This window comes from Pseudophryne corroboree, chromosome 2 (genome assembly GCF_028390025.1).
Source record: "Pseudophryne corroboree isolate aPseCor3 chromosome 2, aPseCor3.hap2, whole genome shotgun sequence".
In the NCBI taxonomy this organism is placed as follows: domain Eukaryota; kingdom Metazoa; phylum Chordata; class Amphibia; order Anura; family Myobatrachidae; genus Pseudophryne; species Pseudophryne corroboree.
Genome location: NC_086445.1, coordinates 104,230,663 through 104,250,667, shown reverse-complemented (window position 1 = coordinate 104,250,667; position 20,005 = coordinate 104,230,663). Strand labels below are relative to the sequence as shown.

The window sequence follows — 20,005 nt, the reverse complement described above, 5'->3', positions numbered from 1 at the left end:
CAGCCAGCCGACGTGACACTCCTGGTGACTTGCACAATAAAACTCACAGGTAGGCAATATGCTCAGGTATTAAGCTAATGCAAAGTATAATAGAAAATATATATAAATAACGTCAAACAGTCACTTAAAAGTGAAATGCACATCCTACTCTGAAACATTCTTGACTGGTCTTGTTTCTTCCACAGCTGCTTTCGCGAGGATTATTGTCAAAAGACATGGTGACCTACAAGATTAAAATTGCAACCGGGACTGACCTGAGTGCTGGGACCTGTGTACAAGTCTCCATTGTTCTTGTGGGAGACGAGGGGGAAAGTGCTAAACACCAACTGCCCCATAAGTGGAGCAACTTCATACGTGGTGCAGTAAGTATCTTAGGAGAGTCCCAATAATACTAGCAATACATAAAGTTATTATTTAAGAATTATAGAAAGTGGATACTCACTGGTGGGAGAGCTACAAAATTATTGCATTGTGCACATTGCATGAGATGATTACACATCAAAATTGCTATTTTTTTATAAATAAAAAATAAAGGTAAAAACACACTATCTGAAATCCACTACACAGTAATAGTTTTTTAAAAAATTTGCGGCGCTAGGGACACTGACAATGTACAATAGACATAAAATATACAGATGTGTTCTCATGTATCTTATCTTTGCTGCTGTCAAGCCAAACAGCCCTTCTTGTCACATCAGGTCCCATGAGATTCCGCTACTGTCGGGCAGTTTTTACTGAAAATAAATATGTCTCAGTCTCAGCGCAATGCCACTAGGGGCGCACCAGGAGGCTGTGTCGATTAATTTGATATGCTACACTTGTACATCTGTGTGTGACTGAGTCTCTAAATCTACATACGAAATGAAACAATGCAGCCAACACAGCCTTTATTCCTTAAATTCTGTTGCGCTTAGAATACAGACTCAGTGGCACATAGACTGCAGGAACCCAGTTGGACGATATAGCCATGTGAGTGCATCTAAGATAGCAATGCCCATGGTCCGCAATCATTGCAACTGCCAGGAGAGAATACCAGACCCACATGGACAGACTTAGGCTTAAGGAATGCCAGCCACAACCAACAGGGACACAGAGGGTTATGAGATGACACCGCCGGATTTTAACCCCGATGTGTGACATAGCCCTGTCAATATGAGGCTGCCTAAGTACAGTATAGGCTGCTGTAGAGGGATCCAAAGAATCATATTTGGCAAACAATTATAGAAACTAAGCCTACAGGCTACAATGGCTGACGGTATATAAAGGTGCGATCAATCTCCTCCTTGGGGCTTGATAAATTGGTAAAGATGAGAGGGCCCATTTAGAATTAGGGGGACTGTAGTACTTAGTTGAACATAGAACATCTCTAGCATGTGCAGAATTCAGCTTTGTAAACAATCCCGGATACTAAAAATCTGCCTCGATCAAGTGGAAACAGCCATTTTGAATTACTTTAGGTTAATAGATTGTTTTTATTGTCCCTAATGGTGTTGCAAATTCTTTCAGTCAGTCTTTAGATACTGGTGCAGGATCTGACTTGGGACATGAGTATAGGGACAAATTAATGGGGTAGATGGGACATAATCAGGGCCTAATTTAGAGATGGAGACTGATGCATCCACTGTAGTCCCAGTTCCCATATTCATGGGTGCAATAATAATATGCTATGTTCAACCATCACCTGTGCAGGAATGTGCGAGCACTGAGACTCCCATATTCTGCACCCCTGTACTCAGTTGCACCTCCGGTGGTTCACCACTGGCGCACTATTGCATTCAGCATCGACACTTGCACCTGCCTATGGGAGACACAGTGCCTCTGCCTGAACGTGGAAGCAACTCTGTTTCTGGAAACATCCCATTACATGTCAAAAACATAAAGAATTACTGCGCTGAATATGATAATCAATGCATAAATATCGGTAGTCACTGATGTAAATAACTGTTACATAAAAAGAATATGAGGGTTATGGATACTGTAGTAAAAGATACAAAGTTTACTGATAGTCACATAAAAAAGTAACACATGCATAGCAATATAGAAAGCAACAATTATTATTATTTATTATTATTATCCTTTATTTATTTATATGGCGCCACAAGGGTTCCGCAGCGCCCAATTACAGAGTACATAAACAAATCACACGCTACTCACAATAAAATGTTTGTGCAATATAGTGTCAATATATTACTGTTACTATTTGTATCAAATTGCTTAAGAGAAATAAGAGGTTAAGTACTAAATAAAACTAGGTACACACTATACAATTATCTGGCAGATAATCTGCCAGATCTAGCTGGTTGGAATGAAAATCTGGTAATGGATGAGAGAAAATGACAATCGACCATTTGCTCCTAAACACTGGAAAACGAACAAAACCTGTCGTTCGTACAAATTAGTTAAAACACAAATTTAACCAACTTGGATGACCGACAGGTTTTGTTAGTTTTCCAGTGTTTGGGAGCAAATGGCCGATTGTCATTTTCTCTCATCCATTACCAGATTTTCATTCCAACCAGCTAGATCTGGCAGATTATCTGCCAGATAATTGTATAGTGTGTACCTAGTTTAATGGGCTTTACAGACACGGCGATACGCTGCCGAGCTGCCCGACCGCCAATACGGCAGACGGGCGACCCGGCGGCGGGGGGGGGGGGGGGGGTAGGGGTAGTGACGGGGGTAGTGAAGTTTCTTCACTTCTCCCGTCACTCGGCTCCATAGCAATGCAGGCAAATATGGACGAGATCGTCCATATTGGCCTGCATGCACAGGCGACGGGACACCAACGATGAACGAGCGCGGGGCCGCGCATCAGTCATCGCTGGTGCCTCCACACTGACAGATATGAACGGTATCTCGATCATTAATGAACGAGATCGTTCATATCTTGCAGTGTTATCGCCCAGTGTGTAGGGCACATAAGCCTTGGAGAGAGATAAAGTGGACGTAGATAAAGTACCAGCCAGTCAGCTCCTGTCATTTTTCAAACACAGCCTGTGACATGGCAGTTAGGAGCTGATTGGCTGGTACTTTATATACTGTAGTGTTCCTTGACAGATTGGTTGAAAAAAGTAGACAGTACAAAAGGTCGACAGGGTTAAGAGATAGACAGGGTCAAAAGGTTGACCTTAAAAAATGGTTAACATAAAAAAGGTAGACACAGATTTTTAAAAAAAAATGTTTACATGTTTTTAGACTTTTTCATACCTTCTCTATCCATGTCGGCATAGAGTTGGTTATAAACCTTGTGGCAAGCACAGCGAACCACTGAGCCCAAAGTATAGCAAGCAAAGTGAGTCCTGCAAGGAGATGCCTTTCTACAATTAAGGGTCCCAGATGACAAAAGTCTCCACCTAAACCCAAAGAATGCAAAAATATGGTGTTTTCAGGATATTTGGCTCAAGCTCATTAACAGATAAGCACTCATCAGCGTTGCATGTGGTTTGCACGAATCAGACCCCCACTATTAAACCTGTGTTTATATTTTCCTCCCAAAATTATGCAACTTTGCTTTTATGTATTTAGGAGTTGATAGTGTAATGTACACATCCATACAACAAATGTCACATCTCCTTTTATTCTGATGGGTAAATTTACTACGCTCCTTGTTTGCCCCAATTGTATAACACAGGAGTGATTGGCCATTTTTACAATCACGGAAATTCCCCCCCCCCAAAAAAAAAAAAACCACCAAACCATCGGGAGTGTTAGATAAAATACTGTAGAAGTACAAAGCACGGGTGTACAGGGACATAAGATCAAATGCACCGTCGGCCAAACTCGGATCTACAGTAATTTCCATAGACAACACTGAAACATGGTAATTTCCCTAGAATTGTTTCTGCAAACACTCCCATGGCCACTAATGCAGCACATTACAGCCAACCATCATCCCCATGCACTCTACTGTACATTTTAAGGAAAATAAAGTTTTGCCTCTTTTTGAGAACCGGATTTGGAAGGAGGAATTGAGCCTTAACTCGGCTTGACTCAGTACCCCAAAATTCTATTCTGATGGATTTCTCCTCACTCATCATATATACAAAGATAAAGGTTGATAGCAGTCACAGTTAACCCAGTGGCTCAATATTTGACCCAGTTCCCTCCCAGGGATCCTATTTATTATTTATTACCAGTTATTTATATAGCGCACCCATATTCCACAGAGCTTTACAGAGGATATTTGGCAATTCACATCGGTCCCTGCCCCAGTGGAGCTTACAATCTATATTCCCTACCACATGTACATGCACACACATTCATACTAGGGTTAATTTTTTGGGGGGGATCCAATTGACCTACCAATATATTTTGGGATTGTGAGAGGAAACCGTAGTAAACTTTGAATAAGGTAATACTCATTTTAATGGACTCGAATGGAAAATTTTAGTATGAAAAATTTGTAATTTGGTAACTATCTTTAGAGTGTAGAAATGTTACTATCCTAGATCACTCCAAAGAAATTTAAACATTCACAAGGTTAACTGATTTGTCAACAATTCAAAAAGAAAACTCAATAGGGCTGGATTCATTATTGGATGCCTCTTTAGAAACAAACCAAATGATAAACAGGTCATCAATGTAACTAGTCTAAAAAAATTATAGCACCAGATACTGTACATCTGGGAAAACATATCTTGCTCAAAGGAAAACATCTAGGCATTGGCGAACAATGGGGTCCCCATTGTGCAGAACCATTTCTAGAGGCTGCAGAAAAAGTTTTTCCAGGACCACAATAAAGAGGATGATCACTAACACAGTGCATCAGGAAAGTATTCACAGTGCTTCAGTTTTTCCACATTTTGTTATGTTACAGCCTTATTCCAAAATGTAATAAATAAATTTTTCCCTCAAAATTCTACACACAATACCCCATAATGACAATGTGAAAAAAGTTTTTTTGAGATTTTTGCATATTTATTAAAAATAATAAACTAAGAAACCACTATTGACACCAAAAAAAAAACTCTTGTCGACCTTTTTCCTTGTCGACTTTGTTCATGTCAACATAATGGATGTCGGACTATTTCCTGTGTCGACCTACTCACTGTCAACCAATAGGTGTCGACCTAGACACTGTCGACCCTGAGTCCCATACCCGTATCAGGAAACTATACATACTGTATACAGAATAAGGGTAAGTTTCTAACATTTAACTCTTCATAGACTTCCCTCTCAATGTTCTTCTGCATAGGAACACCTTCAACTAACTACAACTAACTTGATACTGACCAATAGATGGCAGTATAAATGAGTTTATAATATGTAGCAGTTTCCACAGGATACTATCTGTTTTTGCTTAAGTGATGAAAACTTAAGAGTGGAAACATTGCATCCCAGAAGACATACTAGGAGGTTGGGTTTGGTCACATTTTACGACAGAATGTAACTCAGTGAGCCTGTTCTTGGCCTTCCACTGGATGGATTTGAAGGAAACTTCACAGAGTGGAAACACTGCATCCAAGAAGACATAATAGAAGGCCTAATTCTGAATTGATTGCAGCAGCAAATTTGTTAGCAGTTGGGCAAACCATGTGCACTGCAGAGGGGGCAGAGAGAGTTAGATTTGGGTGGGGTGTATTCAAACTGAAATCTAAATTGCAGTGTAAAAATAAAGCAGCCAGTATTTACCCTGCACAGAAACGAAATAACCCACCCAAATCTAACTCTCTCTGCAAAGGTTATATCTGCCCCCCCTGCAGTGCATATGGTTTTGCCCAATTGCTAACAAACTTGCTGCTGCAATCAATTCAGAATTACCCCCAGAGTGTTGGGATCCCAGTCGGACCTCCCGTTGGTGTATGCTGGCCAAAATGCTGCCCCAGGGAGCCTGTTCTGGGCCTGCCACTGGATGGATTTGGAAAGAAAACTATACAGAGTGGTAACATGGGATCCTAGAAGACATACTAGCTGGTTGGGGTCCTGATCCGACATCCCGTTGATGTATGCTATGCAGAACTTTGGCACAGGGATCCTGTTCTGTGTCTTCCACTGTATGGATTTAGATGAAAACTTTAATGAAATGTAATTATTGACAGAAATTGCCATAATTCAATGACCTGAAATAACTGACTGAAATAAACATAAATCAATTAACTAAAATAACTGATAGAAGTTGAGGTGGGAAGCAGTGCCTCCCCTGTCATTAATGATTAAAATAATACTAAGAAGATACTTACTGTATGACACATATTCTGTATAGAGATGAGCGGGTTCGGTTTCTTTGAATCCGAACCCGCACGAACTTCACTTTTTTTTTCACGGGTCCGAGCGACTCGGATCTTCCCACCTTGCTCGGTTAACCCGAGCGCGCCCGAACGTCATCATGACGCTGTCGGATTCTCGCGAGACTCGGATTCTATATAAGGAGCCGCGCGTCGCCGCCATTTTCACACGTGCATTGAGATTGATAGGGAGAGGACGTGGCTGGCGTCCTCTCCATTTAGATTAGATTTAGAAGAGAGAGAGAGAGAGAGATTGCTGTGATACTGTAGATTAGAAGAGAGTGCAGAGTGCAGACAGAGTTTAGTGACTGACGACCACAGTGACCAGTGACCACCAGAGACAGTGCAGTTGTTTGTTTTATTTAATATATCCGTTCTCTGCCTGAAAAAAACGATACACAGTCACACAGTGACTCAGTCTGTGTGCACTGCTCAGCCCAGTGTGCTGCACATCAATGTATTGTATATATAAAGCTTATAATTGTGGGGGAGACTGGGGAGCACTGCAGGTTGTTATAGCAGGAGCCAGGAGTACATGATAAATAATATTATATTAAAATTAAACAGTGCACACTTTTGCTGCAGGAGTGCCACTGCCAGTGTGACTAGTGGTGACCAGTGCCTGACCACCAGTATATTAGTAGTATTGTATACTATCTCTTTATCAACCAGTCTATATTAGCAGCAGACACAGTACAGTGCGGTAGTTCACGGCTGTGGCTACCTCTGTGTCGGCACTCGGCAGGCAGTCCGTCCATCCATAATTGTATTATAATATATACCACCTAACCGTGGTTTTTTTTTCGTTCTTTATACCGTCGTCATACTAGTTGTTACGAGTATACTACTATCTCTTTATCAACCAGTGTACAGTGCGGTAGTTCACGGCTGTGGCTACCTCTGTGTCGGAACTCGGCAGGCAGTCCGTCCATCCATAATTGTATTATAATATATACCACCTAACCGTGGTTTTTTTTTCGTTCTTTATACCGTCGTCATACTAGTTGTTACGAGTATACTACTATCTCTTTATCAACCAGTGTACAGTGCGGTAGTTCACGGCTGTGGCTACCTCTGTGTCGGCACTCGGCAGGCAGTCCGTCCAACCATAATTGTATTATATACCACCTAACCGTGGTTTTTTTTTCATTCTTTATACCGTCGTCATACTAGTTGTTACGAGTATACTACTATCTCTTTATCAACCAGTGTACAGTGCGGTAGTTCACGGCTGTGGCTACCTCTGTGTCGGCACTCGGCAGGCAGTCCGTCCAACCATAATTGTATTATATACCACCTAACCGTGGTTTTTTTTTCATTCTTTATACCGTCGTCATACTAGTTGTTACGAGTATACTACTATCTCTTTATCAACCAGTGTACAGTGCGGTAGTTCACGGCTGTGGCTACCTCTGTGTCGGCACTCGGCAGCCCGTCCATAATTGTATATACCAGTGACCTAACCGTGGTTTTTTTTTCTTTCTTTATACATACATACTAGTTACGAGTATACTATCTCTTTATCAACCAGTCTATATATTAGCAGCAGACACAGTACAGTGCGGTAGTTCACGGCTGTGGCTACCTCTGTGTCGGCACTCGGCAGCCCGTCCATAATTGTATATACCACCTAACCGTGGTTTTTTTTTCTTTCTTTATACATACATACTAGTTACGAGTATACTATCTCTTTATCAACCAGTCTATATATTAGCAGCAGACACAGTACAGTGCGGTAGTTCACGGCTGTGGCTACCTCTGTGTCGGCACTCGGCAGCCCGTCCATAATTGTATATACCAGTGACCTAACCGTGGTTTTTTTTTCTTTCTTTATACATACATACTAGTTACGAGTATACTATCTCTTTATCAACCAGTCTATATATTAGCAGCAGACACAGTACAGTGCGGTAGTTCACGGCTGTGGCTACCTCTGTGTCGGCACTCGGCAGCCCGTCCATAATTGTATATACCAGTGACCTAACCGTGGTTTTTTTTTCTTTCTTTATACATACATACTAGTTACGAGTATACTATCTCTTTATCAACCAGTCTATATATTAGCAGCAGACACAGTACAGTGCGGTAGTTCACGGCTGTGGCTACCTCTGTGTCGGCACTCGGCAGCCCGTCCATAATTGTATATACCAGTGACCTAACCGTGGTTTTTTTTTCTTTCTTTATACATACATACTAGTTACGAGTATACTATCTCTTTATCAACCAGTCTATATATTAGCAGCAGACACAGTACAGTGCGGTAGTTCACGGCTGTGGCTACCTCTGTGTCGGCACTCGGCAGCCCGTCCATAATTGTATATACCACCTAACCGTGGTTTTTTTTTCTTTCTTTATACATACATACTAGTTACGAGTATACTATCTCTTTATCAACCAGTCTATATATTAGCAGCAGACACAGTACAGTGCGGTAGTTCACGGCTGTGGCTACCTCTGTGTCGGCACTCGGCAGCCCGTCCATAATTGTATATACCAGTGACCTAACCGTGGTTTTTTTTTCTTTCTTTATACATACATACTAGTTACGAGTATACTATCTCTTTATCAACCAGTCTATATATTAGCAGCAGACACAGTACAGTGCGGTAGTTCACGGCTGTGGCTACCTCTGTGTCGGCACTCGGCAGCCCGTCCATAATTGTATACTAGTATCCAATCCATCCATCTGCATTGTTTACCTGAGGTGCCTTTTAGTTGTGCCTATTAAAATATGGAGAACAAAAATGTTGAGGTTCCAAAATTAGGGAAAGATCAAGATCCACTTCCACCTCGTGCTGAAGCTGCTGCCACTAGTCATGGCCGAGACGATGAAATGCCAGCAACGTCGTCTGCCAAGGCCGATGCCCAATGGCATAGTACAGAGCATGTCAAAACCAAAACACCAAATATCAGTAAAAAAAGGACTCCAAAACCTAAAATAAAATTGTCGGAGGAGAAGCGTAAACTTGCCAATATGCCATTTACCACACGGAGTGGCAAGGAACGGCTGAGGCCCTGGCCTATGTTCATGGCTAGTGGTTCAGCTTCACATGAGGATGGAAGCACTCAGCCTCTCGCTAGAAAACTGAAAAGACTCAAGCTGGCAAAAGCACCGCAAAGAACTGTGCGTTCTTTGAAATCCCAAATCCACAAGGAGAGTCCAATTGTGTCGGTTGCGATGCCTGACCTTCCCAACACTGGACGTGAAGAGCATGCGCCTTCCACCATTTGCACGCCCCCTGCAAGTGCTGGAAGGAGCACCCGCAGTCCAGTTCCTGATAGTCAGATTGAAGATGTCAGTGTTGAAGTACACCAGGATGAGGAGGATATGGGTGTTGCTGGCGCTGGGGAGGAAATTGACCAGGAGGATTCTGATGGTGAGGTGGTTTGTTTAAGTCAGGCACCCGGGGAGACACCTGTTGTCCGTGGGAGGAATATGGCCGTTGACATGCCAGGTGAAAATACCCAAAAAATCAGCTCTTCGGTGTGGAGGTATTTCACCAGAAATGCGGACAACAGGTGTCAAGCCGTGTGTTCCCTTTGTCAAGCTGTAATAAGTAGGGGTAAGGACGTTAACCACCTCGGAACATCCTCCCTTATACGTCACCTGCAGCGCATTCATAATAAGTCAGTGACAAGTTCAAAAACTTTGGGTGACAGCGGAAGCAGTCCACTGACCAGTAAATCCCTTCCTCTTGTAACCAAGCTCACGCAAACCACCCCACCAACTCCCTCAGTGTCAATTTCCTCCTTCCCCAGGAATGCCAATAGTCCTGCAGGCCATGTCACTGGCAAGTCTGACGAGTCCTCTCCTGCCTGGGATTCCTCCGATGCATCCTTGCGTGTAACGCCTACTGCTGCTGGCGCTGCTGTTGTTGCCGCTGGGAGTCGATGGTCATCCCAGAGGGGAAGTCGTAAGCCCACTTGTACTACTTCCAGTAAGCAATTGACTGTTCAACAGTCCTTTGCGAGGAAGATGAAATATCACAGCAGTCATCCTACTGCAAAGCGGATAACTGAGTCCTTGACAACTATGTTGGTGTTAGACGTGCGTCCGGTATCCGCCGTTAGTTCACAGGGAACTAGACAATTTATTGAGGCAGTGTGCCCCCGTTACCAAATACCATCTAGGTTCCACTTCTCTAGGCAGGCGATACCGAGAATGTACACGGACGTCAGAAAAAGACTCACCAGTCTCCTAAAAAATGCAGTTGTACCCAATGTCCACTTAACCACGGACATGTGGACAAGTGGAGCAGGGCAGGGTCAGGACTATATGACTGTGACAGCCCACTGGGTAGATGTATGGACTCCCGCCGCAAGAACAGCAGCGGTGGCACCAGTAGCAGCATCTCGCAAACGCCAACTCTTTCCTAGGCAGGCTACGCTTTGTATCACCGCTTTCCAGAATACGCACACAGCTGAAAACCTCTTACGGCAACTGAGGAAGATCATCGCGGAATGGCTTACCCCAATTGGACTCTCCTGTGGATTTGTGGCATCGGACAACGCCAGCAATATTGTGTGTGCATTAAATATGGGCAAATTCCAGCACGTCCCATGTTTTGCACATACCTTGAATTTGGTGGTGCAGAATTTTTTTAAAAACGACAGGGGCGTGCAAGAGATGCTGTCGGTGGCCAGAAAAATTGCGGGACACTTTCGGCGTACAGGCACCACGTACAGAAGACTGGAGCACCACCAAAAACTACTGAACCTGCCCTGCCATCATCTGAAGCAAGAAGTGGTAACGAGGTGGAATTCAACCCTCTATATGCTTCAGAGGTTGGAGGAGCAGCAAAAGGCCATTCAAGCCTATACAATTGAGCACGATATAGGAGATGGAATGCACCTGTCTCAAGTGCAGTGGAGAATGATTTCAACGTTGTGCAAGGTTCTGATGCCCTTTGAACTTGCCACACGTGAAGTCAGTTCAGACACTGCCAGCCTGAGTCAGGTCATTCCCCTCATCAGGCTTTTGCAGAAGAAGCTGGAGGCATTGAAGAAGGAGCTAAAAGGGAGCGATTCCGCTAGGCATGTGGGACTTGTGGATGCAGCCCTTAATTCGCTTAACAAGGATTCACGGGTGGTCAATCTGTTGAAATCAGAGCACTACATTTTGGCCACCGTGCTCGATCCTAGATTTAAAGCCTACCTTGGATCTCTCTTTCCGGCAGACACAGGTCTGCTGGGGTTGAAAGACCTGCTGGTGACAAAATTGTCAAGTCAAGCGGAACGCGACCTGTCAACATCTCCTCCTTCACATTCTCCCGCAACTGGGGGTGCGAGGAAAAGGCTCAGAATTCCGAGCCCACCCGCTGGCGGTGATGCAGGGCAGTCTGGAGCGACTGCTGATGCTGACATCTGGTCCGGACTGAAGGACCTGACAACGATTACGGACATGTCGTCTACTGTCACTGCATATGATTCTCTCAACATTGATAGAATGGTGGAGGATTATATGAGTGACCGCATCCAAGTAGGCACGTCACACAGTCCGTACTTATACTGGCAGGAAAAAGAGGCAATTTGGAGGCCCTTGCACAAACTGGCTTTATTCTACCTAAGTTGCCCTCCCACAAGTGTGTACTCCGAAAGAGTGTTTAGTGCCGCCGCTCACCTTGTCAGCAATCGGCGTACGAGGTTACATCCAGAAAATGTGGAGAAGATGATGTTCATTAAAATGAATTATAATCAATTCCTCCGCTGAGACATTGACCAGCAGCAATTGCCTCCACAAAGTACACAGGGAGCTGAGATGGTGGATTCCAGTGGGGACGAATTGATAATCTGTGAGGAGGGGGATGTACACGGTGATATATCGGAGGGTGAAGATGAGGTGGACATCTTGCCTCTGTAGAGCCAGTTTGTGCAAGGAGAGATTAATTGCTTCTTTTTTGGGGGGGGTCCAAACCAACCCGTCATATCAGTCACAGTCGTGTGGCAGACCCTGTCACTGAAATGATGGGTTGGTTAAAGTGTGCATGTCCTGTTTTGTTTATACAACATAAGGGTGGGTGGGAGGGCCCAAGGATAATTCCATCTTGCACCTCTTTTTTCTTTTCTTTTTCTTTGCATCATGTGCTGATTGGGGAGGGTTTTTTGGAAGGGACATCCTGCGTGACACTGCAGTGCCACTCCTAAATGGGCCCGGTGTTTGTGTCGGCCACTAGGGTCGCTAATCTTACTCACACAGTCAGCTACCTCATTGCGCCTCTTTTTTTCTTTGCGTCATGTGCTGTTTGGGGAGGGTTTTTTGGAAGGGACATCCTGCGTGACACTGCAGTGCCACTCCTAGATGGGCCCGGTGTTTGTGTCGGCCACTAGGGTCGCTAATCTTACTCACACAGCTACCTCATTGCGCTTCTTTTTTTCTTTGCGTCATGTGCTGTTTGGGGAGGGTTTTTTGGAAGGGACATCCTGCGTGACACTGCAGTGCCACTCCTAGATGGGCCCGGTGTTTGTGTCGGCCACTAGGGTCGCTAATCTTACTCACACAGCTACCTCATTGCGCCTCTTTTTTTCTTTGCGTCATGTGCTGTTTGGGGAGGGTTTTTTGGAAGGGACATCCTGCGTGACACTGCAGTGCCACTCCTAGATGGGCCCGGTGTTTGTGTCGGCCACTAGGGTCGCTAATCTTACTCACACAGTCAGCTACCTCATTGCGCCTCTTTTTTTCTTTGCGTCATGTGCTGTTTGGGGAGGGTTTTTTGGAAGGGACATCCTGCGTGACACTGCAGTGCCACTCCTAGATGGGCCCGGTGTTTGTGTCGGCCACTAGGGTCGCTAATCTTACTCACACAGCTACCTCATTGCGCTTCTTTTTTTCTTTGCGTCATGTGCTGTTTGGGGAGGGTTTTTTGGAAGGGACATCCTGCGTGACACTGCAGTGCCACTCCTAGATGGGCCCGGTGTTTGTGTCGGCCACTAGGGTCGCTAATCTTACTCACACAGCTACCTCATTGCGCCTCTTTTTTTCTTTGCGTCATGTGCTGTTTGGGGAGGGTTTTTTGGAAGGGACATCCTGCGTGACACTGCAGTGCCACTCCTAGATGGGCCCGGTGTTTGTGTCGGCCACTAGGGTCGCTAATCTTACTCACACAGTCAGCTACCTCATTGCGCCTCTTTTTTTCTTTGCGTCATGTGCTGTTTGGGGAGGGTTTTTTGGAAGGGCCATCCTGCGTGACACTGCAGTGCCACTCCTAGATGGGCCCGGTGTTTGTGTCGGCCACTAGGGTCGCTAATCTTACTCACACAGTCAGCTACCTCATTGCGCCTCTTTTTTTCTTTGCGTCATGTGCTGTTTGGGGAGGGTTTTTTGGAAGGGCCATCCTGCGTGACACTGCAGTGCCACTCCTAGATGGGCCCGGTGTTTGTGTCGGCCACTAGGGTCGCTAATCTTACTCACACAGCTACCTCATTGCGCCTCTTTTTTTCTTTGCGTCATGTGCTGTTTGGGGAGGGTTTTTTGGAAGGGACATCCTGCGTGACACTGCAGTGCCACTCCTAGATGGGCCCGGTGTTTGTGTCGGCCACTAGGGTCGCTTATCTTACTCACACAGCGACCTCGGTGCAAATTTTAGGACTAAAAATAATATTGTGAGGTGTGAGGTATTCAGAATAGACTGAAAATGAGTGTAAATTATGGTTTTTGAGGTTAATAATACTTTGGGATCAAAATGACCCCCAAATTCTATGATTTAAGCTGTTTTTTAGTGTTTTTGGAAAAAAACACCCGAATCCAAAACACACCCGAATCCGACAAAAATAATTCGGTGAGGTTTTGCCAAAACGCGTTCGAACCCAAAACACGGCCGCGGAACCGAACCCAAAACCAAAACACAAAACCCGAAAAATTTCAGGCGCTCATCTCTAATTCTGTGTCATAACTATCTTCTTTATTATTCTAATCATTATCACAGTGTAAAATGTGTTTGGGAGGCCTCCTGTTGTGAATGGGGAAAGGTGTGGGAGCGGGGGTCGGGTGCGGGCGGGGCCTAGCCATGGGAAGTAAAAGCCCATTGAAATTACATAGGAAAGCAGCACCATTAGAGGTGCCGCTTTCATACAGGGACATGCTTTCAACCCATGAAAGCACGCCCCTGTGAGTGAGGCCACAGTGATTGGCCAGCAGATCCGTCACTGGATCCGCTGTCATCACTTGGTGGGCTCTGCGGCGGAGATGCGGGCGGCAGTGGTGCAGGCGGCAGGATGCGGCGGAGGTGCAGGCGGGACGCCATAGAATTACCTGGATTCTGCAGAGTTTGGTAGCGGAGCGGCACCAGTTTAAAAAATGGCGCCTCAGCGTCATTTTTGAAATTCAAGATGGCCGCCGTGAGCCAATCACGGCTCACCACATCATCGCCACGCCCCCTCCCACTGACTTATATAAGTCAGCGCAAGACAGTGGCATCAGTCCGACGGCGGAGGAGGAGCAGTGAAGAGCTCCTGAAGAAAGAAGATGCCGTGGAAGTCCTGGATGGGCGGCGGTTATGCAAAAGAGCTTAACAGCCGCAGCCCACCAGGTGAAGACGCCGGAAGCCCTGGGAAGGTGGTGGCCATGCAAAAGAGCTTAAAGGCCACCGCCTCCCAGGTGAAGATCCCGGAAGCCCTGGGAAGGCAGTGGCCATGCAAAAGAGCTTAAAGGCCGCCGCCCCCAGGTGAAGAACCTGAGTAATAAAACTTTTTTTAAAGACAGTGTTGTGGTTTTTTTTATATTTTCTTTACAGGTGTACTACAGGTGCCAGCGGGCCCATTATGTCCAGGCATGCTGGCACTTGTGGTTCTCCAAGTGCCAGCATGCTGGGGCAGGCTTGCTGGGACCTGTAGGCCACCTGTAAAGAACAATATTAACATACAATGAACCCCGCACCCACCGCCACCAGGGGTGCGGGGCATAGCACTGTGCTATCAGCACAGTGCTGATTGTTGCTAGGGAGTGGGGACCCCATTTTAATTTTTTGGGGGCCCTGCTTTCCGAGGAATTCCAGTCCTGGGCTGACTGGCTTGGGGGCACTTTAATGGCATGGTAGGGGGACCCCACACTAAGTGTCTCCCCTGCTATGGCATTATCCCCTCTGGCTGGTTCTGCCTGGAGCTGGTTTTAGTGATGTGTGGGGGGACTACACTTTTTTTTTCCCCCTCAATGGGGGAGAGGGTGTTTAGCTGCCAGTGCCTCCCCTTCCACTGACCGCACCGCACGTCACTGGTGAGAAGACAAAAATTTTTGTGTTCCAAAAGCCTTGGAATAGCAACATTGATAACAGAAGGAAAACTTTAAACCTATTTTTGCAATGGAAAAGTGATTATAAAACAGAACATACAGAAAAGATAGGGATCAGGGCTACTGACAACACCCCAAAAACAGAAACAACACTGGGCAGCCAACTTATGGGTGTGGTGGAAGAGCTACTAAGCTACTAATTATTTTTAATATGATGACAGCTTCATCCAACTCATTGAGAACTTAACTGGAAAATTAAACCAAGGCAACATGGGGTACTTCAGATAATATATTTATATGCATAAATCTATACCCACACATTGGGGTATATTCAATAAAAGTCGGGTTCATTCCGACATGCAGTTGACGGAATGGACCCGACAACCCCTATTCAAAGAGCGGCCAAATCCGACTGTCGTATTTGGCCGTTCCCTGTGTCCTGTCCTGCTGCTGCTGTCAGCGGCTGCCGGGTGCGCTGACAGCAGCGGCGGGCGGAGCAGTGCGCGCGGCTGGTGGGGAAAGCAGTGTGCGGTGGCCGGCGGGGGGAGCAGTGTGCGGCGGCTGGCGGGGGAGCAGTGTGCAGCGGCCGGCGGGGGAGTTTCCAGCGGCGGCCGGAGCTTCCAGCGGCTGCCGGGTGCACTGACAGCAGCGATGGGCGTAGCAGTGCGCGGCGGCTGGCGGGGAAAGCAGTGTGTGGTGGCCGGCGGGGGGAGCAGTGTGCGGCGGCTGGCGGGGGAGCAGTGTGCAGCAGCCGGCGGGGGAGCTTCCAGCGGCGGCCGGAGCTGGCAGCGGGAGTGATCTGTGCGGCGGTGGAGGAGGCATTGCAGGTACTATCATCCCCGTTGCCCGCCGCACCGCTCCCTGTCTCCTCACCTCAGTCAGACTTGTTTTCGAGTCGGATTGAGTTTGTCGAAAAAGGGGGCCAAAAGTACCTGTCGGATTTGGCCCCGTTTCCGACAGCAGCAGGTGGATCGGCGGGTATTCCGCAGATCCACCTGCTTTCCGACAGCATTCCGACAAGTTGGGTTTCCCGACTTGTCGGAAAAAATGTGCCCCTATTGAATAGGTCGGAACCCCTTCTGACCTATTCCAGTCGGAAACTGACGTCTTTCCGACAAGATGGCAGTTTTCGGCTCTTATTGAATGTAGCCCATTATTGTCCTTGGAGAGACTGGGGCCTGAATCAAAGATCAGCATTGTATTTCTGTCTGATCTCCAGGAGCGGCATGCAGGAGACGTCTCTGTAGCAGAGACACCTCCTGCATGTGGCTGCGATCCCAGCACTGTGACTGACGCCGCAAGCTGGGATCCAACATTGTGACCATCGGTTTTCGACTGCAGATGTTCCATGCAGATGGCCAGCTGAGTAAGCTCCAGCTTACTGAGCTGACCAATGAAAGCAGGGGCTGTGAGGTGAGGAAGTCTGTGTAGCTAAGTTCATTAACTCAGAGTGTACACTGATGTGTACCATAAATATGTGTGTACTAATGGTGATCATATAGCAGAATGATGGTACACCCCAGCGGAGTTAATTAACTTAACCAGTGGTGTGATTTATTAAGCAATAAAGTGATTTGTACAGCTGTACTCACAGTTATGCATATACAATCTCTCAGCATGTGGAGCATAGCTTGAGTGGAACATACAGGCACCACCCATTGATTGTAAATGGGTAGAGGTGCAACATGTACTGTAAGTGTTACCAGCGGTTGTAGCAAGAGGGAGCAAGTGGTACTAGAATGGTCTCTCTGGAAATAATTGGAACGTATCCATGTCCTACTGTGGTGCCCTTACATAGTGACATGCTCAGAAGAACAGCTGGAGGCCATCTTGGTTAGGGATTCAAGCCTCCCTAAAGGAGCCAATATGACGTATGTGCAGTAGCACTACCCGGCTTCAAGATGAACCGGATATTTTCTGCACAGATCCCAATGTATTGTATCTGGTTCTATATTCTTTACTGTGACAAACTGGGTATCATCTGGTCTGGCACTAAAGAGGACAAAATAAATAGGATTACGTTAATCTCAGTTTATTAGAGCTAGGGGGATATATAGTGATCAGACTACAGCCCAATTGCATATTGATGCAATGCTTAATAAAGTTCTTCCTAAAGATTATAACTGTGATACCTTGATTAAAAAAAAGTACATCAAGTAGGCACATAAATGCTATTTCCAAAAAACTTTGGCCCATTGTTAAGCCTGATACAGACCAAAATCTATAGATTAAAATCATGTCCTACTATTCAAGAGGTCACAAGCAGTGGTGGTTCCAGAGGATTGGCTGCAGTGCAGATCAAAATTCCAGTAGGGAAGCCACACCAACAGCCACCCCATATGCTGCCAAACATCAGTGGATGGGACTCACTGGCGGCTGGTGTGGTCCTCTATGTGAATTTTGCACTGCGCTGCAGCCAATCCTCTGGAGCCGTCACTGGTTGCACCCTAGGAGAATTTCTAATAAAGTCAGATATTACTAATTTAGGAAATGGAGATATGGATGTCTGGCAGCAGATTCATCTGGAAAACGAATATTGAAATCAAAGATGTGAAGCCAGGAACAGCAGGAGCCTTCCAACAGGACCCCTCAGGAGCATTGTGTGGAGAACGGGATGGTTCCTGCGCTGCCATTGATGAATAAGTGTTTATATTCCTTCTGATACAGGGTCCAGAAAAGTGATCAAATATCCAGAAAATATGTGGATAACAAAAGTGCAATGAGTGTGTTAAACTAGTACTTCAGTTTGCAAGAGAGAACATACAAACTTACTTTGTTTCAAAAAGTGGTAAGAGTTAGCCAGGGACGTGCGGTCAGGTAAATGGCTCAGGAGGCATTGGTAGCACCAGAGCCAGATTTACACGCAATATATGAACTATATGAACTGTGCAGGGTAAATATTGGCTGCTTTATTTTTACACTGCAGTTTAGATTTCAGTTTGAATACACCCCACCCAAATCTAACTCTCTCTGCACATGTTATATCTGCCCCCCCTGCAGTGCACATGGTTTTGCCCAACTGCTAACAAATTTGATGCTGCGATCAACTCAGAATTACCCCCATAGTGCAGATTATTTTTATTATTATAAAAACAATATTTCAGGACAGGCCAACAGTATTAGTAAGACTCGTACCATGAATACCCACACTGTGGCCTGGTTACCACATGATAAAATCTTGCCTTTTGTATTGTATTTTATCATGTGGTAACCAGCCCACAGTGTGGGTATTCATGGTACGAGTCTTACTAATACTGTTGCAAACACAAAAGAAACTAAAAGGTTTGTTGGCGCTGTGCAGGGCGGTGTAGATTGACACCTGTGGATCAGTAGCCACCTGGTGAGGGGGCAGCCAACCTCCTCAAAAACCCCCACTAATGAATTAATAAATACCAGGTAGGCGCTCAGAACCAGAGAGACAACCTTAATAAAAACACAGATTTTTAATAGCATATACTATCATATAATATAGTAACAACAATGAAAAAAGGTTAAAACGAATCTCATATGAACTGTATGACAGAAGTGTATAATAGCTCTATAAAAAAACAGATTGCATAAAATTAGGGATTCCTTTGAAGTACCAAAGGGTTAAGCAATAAGTACATATATTTATTATAGTTACTACTATTGCTGGTATTAGGTAGAGACTCTCAGAATAGTTCAGTCAGTCTCTGACACCTAAATCCATATTGTGTAGCCCGTAATGAAAGAATAAATGTGTGTCCTCCGGCTATAGGATCACAGCGAATGAAGTGCTCCATCCACAAGTCCCACATACTTTGCGGAATCACTCCGTCTTAGCTCCTCCTTCAATTTCTCCAGCTGCTTCTGCAAAAGCCTGATGAGGGGAATGACCTGACTCAAGCTGGCAGTGTCTGAACTGACTTCACGTGTGGCAAGTTAGAAAGGTTGGAGAACCTTGCACAAGACTGAAATCATTCTCCACTGCGCTTGAGTCAGGTGCATTACCCCGCCTTTGCCTATATCGAAGGTGGATGTATAGGCTTGAATGGCCTTTTGCTGCTCCGCCATCCTCTGAAGCATATAGAGTGTTGAATTCCACCTTGTTACCACCTCTTGCTTCAGTTGATGGCAGGGCAGGTTCAGGAGTGTTTGCTGGTGCTCCAGTCTTCGGCACGCAGTGGCAGAATGCCGAAAATGGCCCGCAAGTTTTCGGGCCACCGACAGCATCTTCTGCACACACACCCCTGTCATTTTTCAAAAAATTCTGCAGCACCAAATTAATTGTATGTGCAAAACATGGGACATGCTGGAATTTGCCCAGATATAATGCACACACAATATTGGTGGCGTTGTCCGATATCACAAATCCCCAGGAGAGTCAAATTGGGGTAAGCCATTCTGCGATGATGTTCCTTAGTTTCCTTAAGAGGTTGTCAGTGGTGTGCCTCTTCTAGAAAGCGGTGATACAAAGCGTAGCCTGCCTAGGAATGAGTTGGCGTTTGCGAGATGCTGCTACTGGTGCTGCTGCTGTTGTTGCTGCGGGAGGCCATACATCTACCCAGTGGGATGTTACAGTCATATAGTCCTTAGT

General features: G+C 45.6%; 1 protein-coding gene across 1 annotated transcript in view; it reads left to right on the top strand.

The window, feature by feature from the left end:
- Positions 1 to 203: 203 nt before the first annotated feature.
- Positions 204 to 20,005, top strand: part of LOC134990348 (arachidonate 12-lipoxygenase, 12R-type-like) — a 120,112-nt gene continuing 100,310 nt past the window's right edge. The window contains exon 1 of the mRNA XM_063950679.1: positions 204 to 362. Coding sequence (XP_063806749.1) covers positions 216 to 362 — 147 coding nt within the window. The 5' untranslated portion in view covers positions 204 to 215. The remainder of the gene's footprint in view (positions 363 to 20,005) is intronic.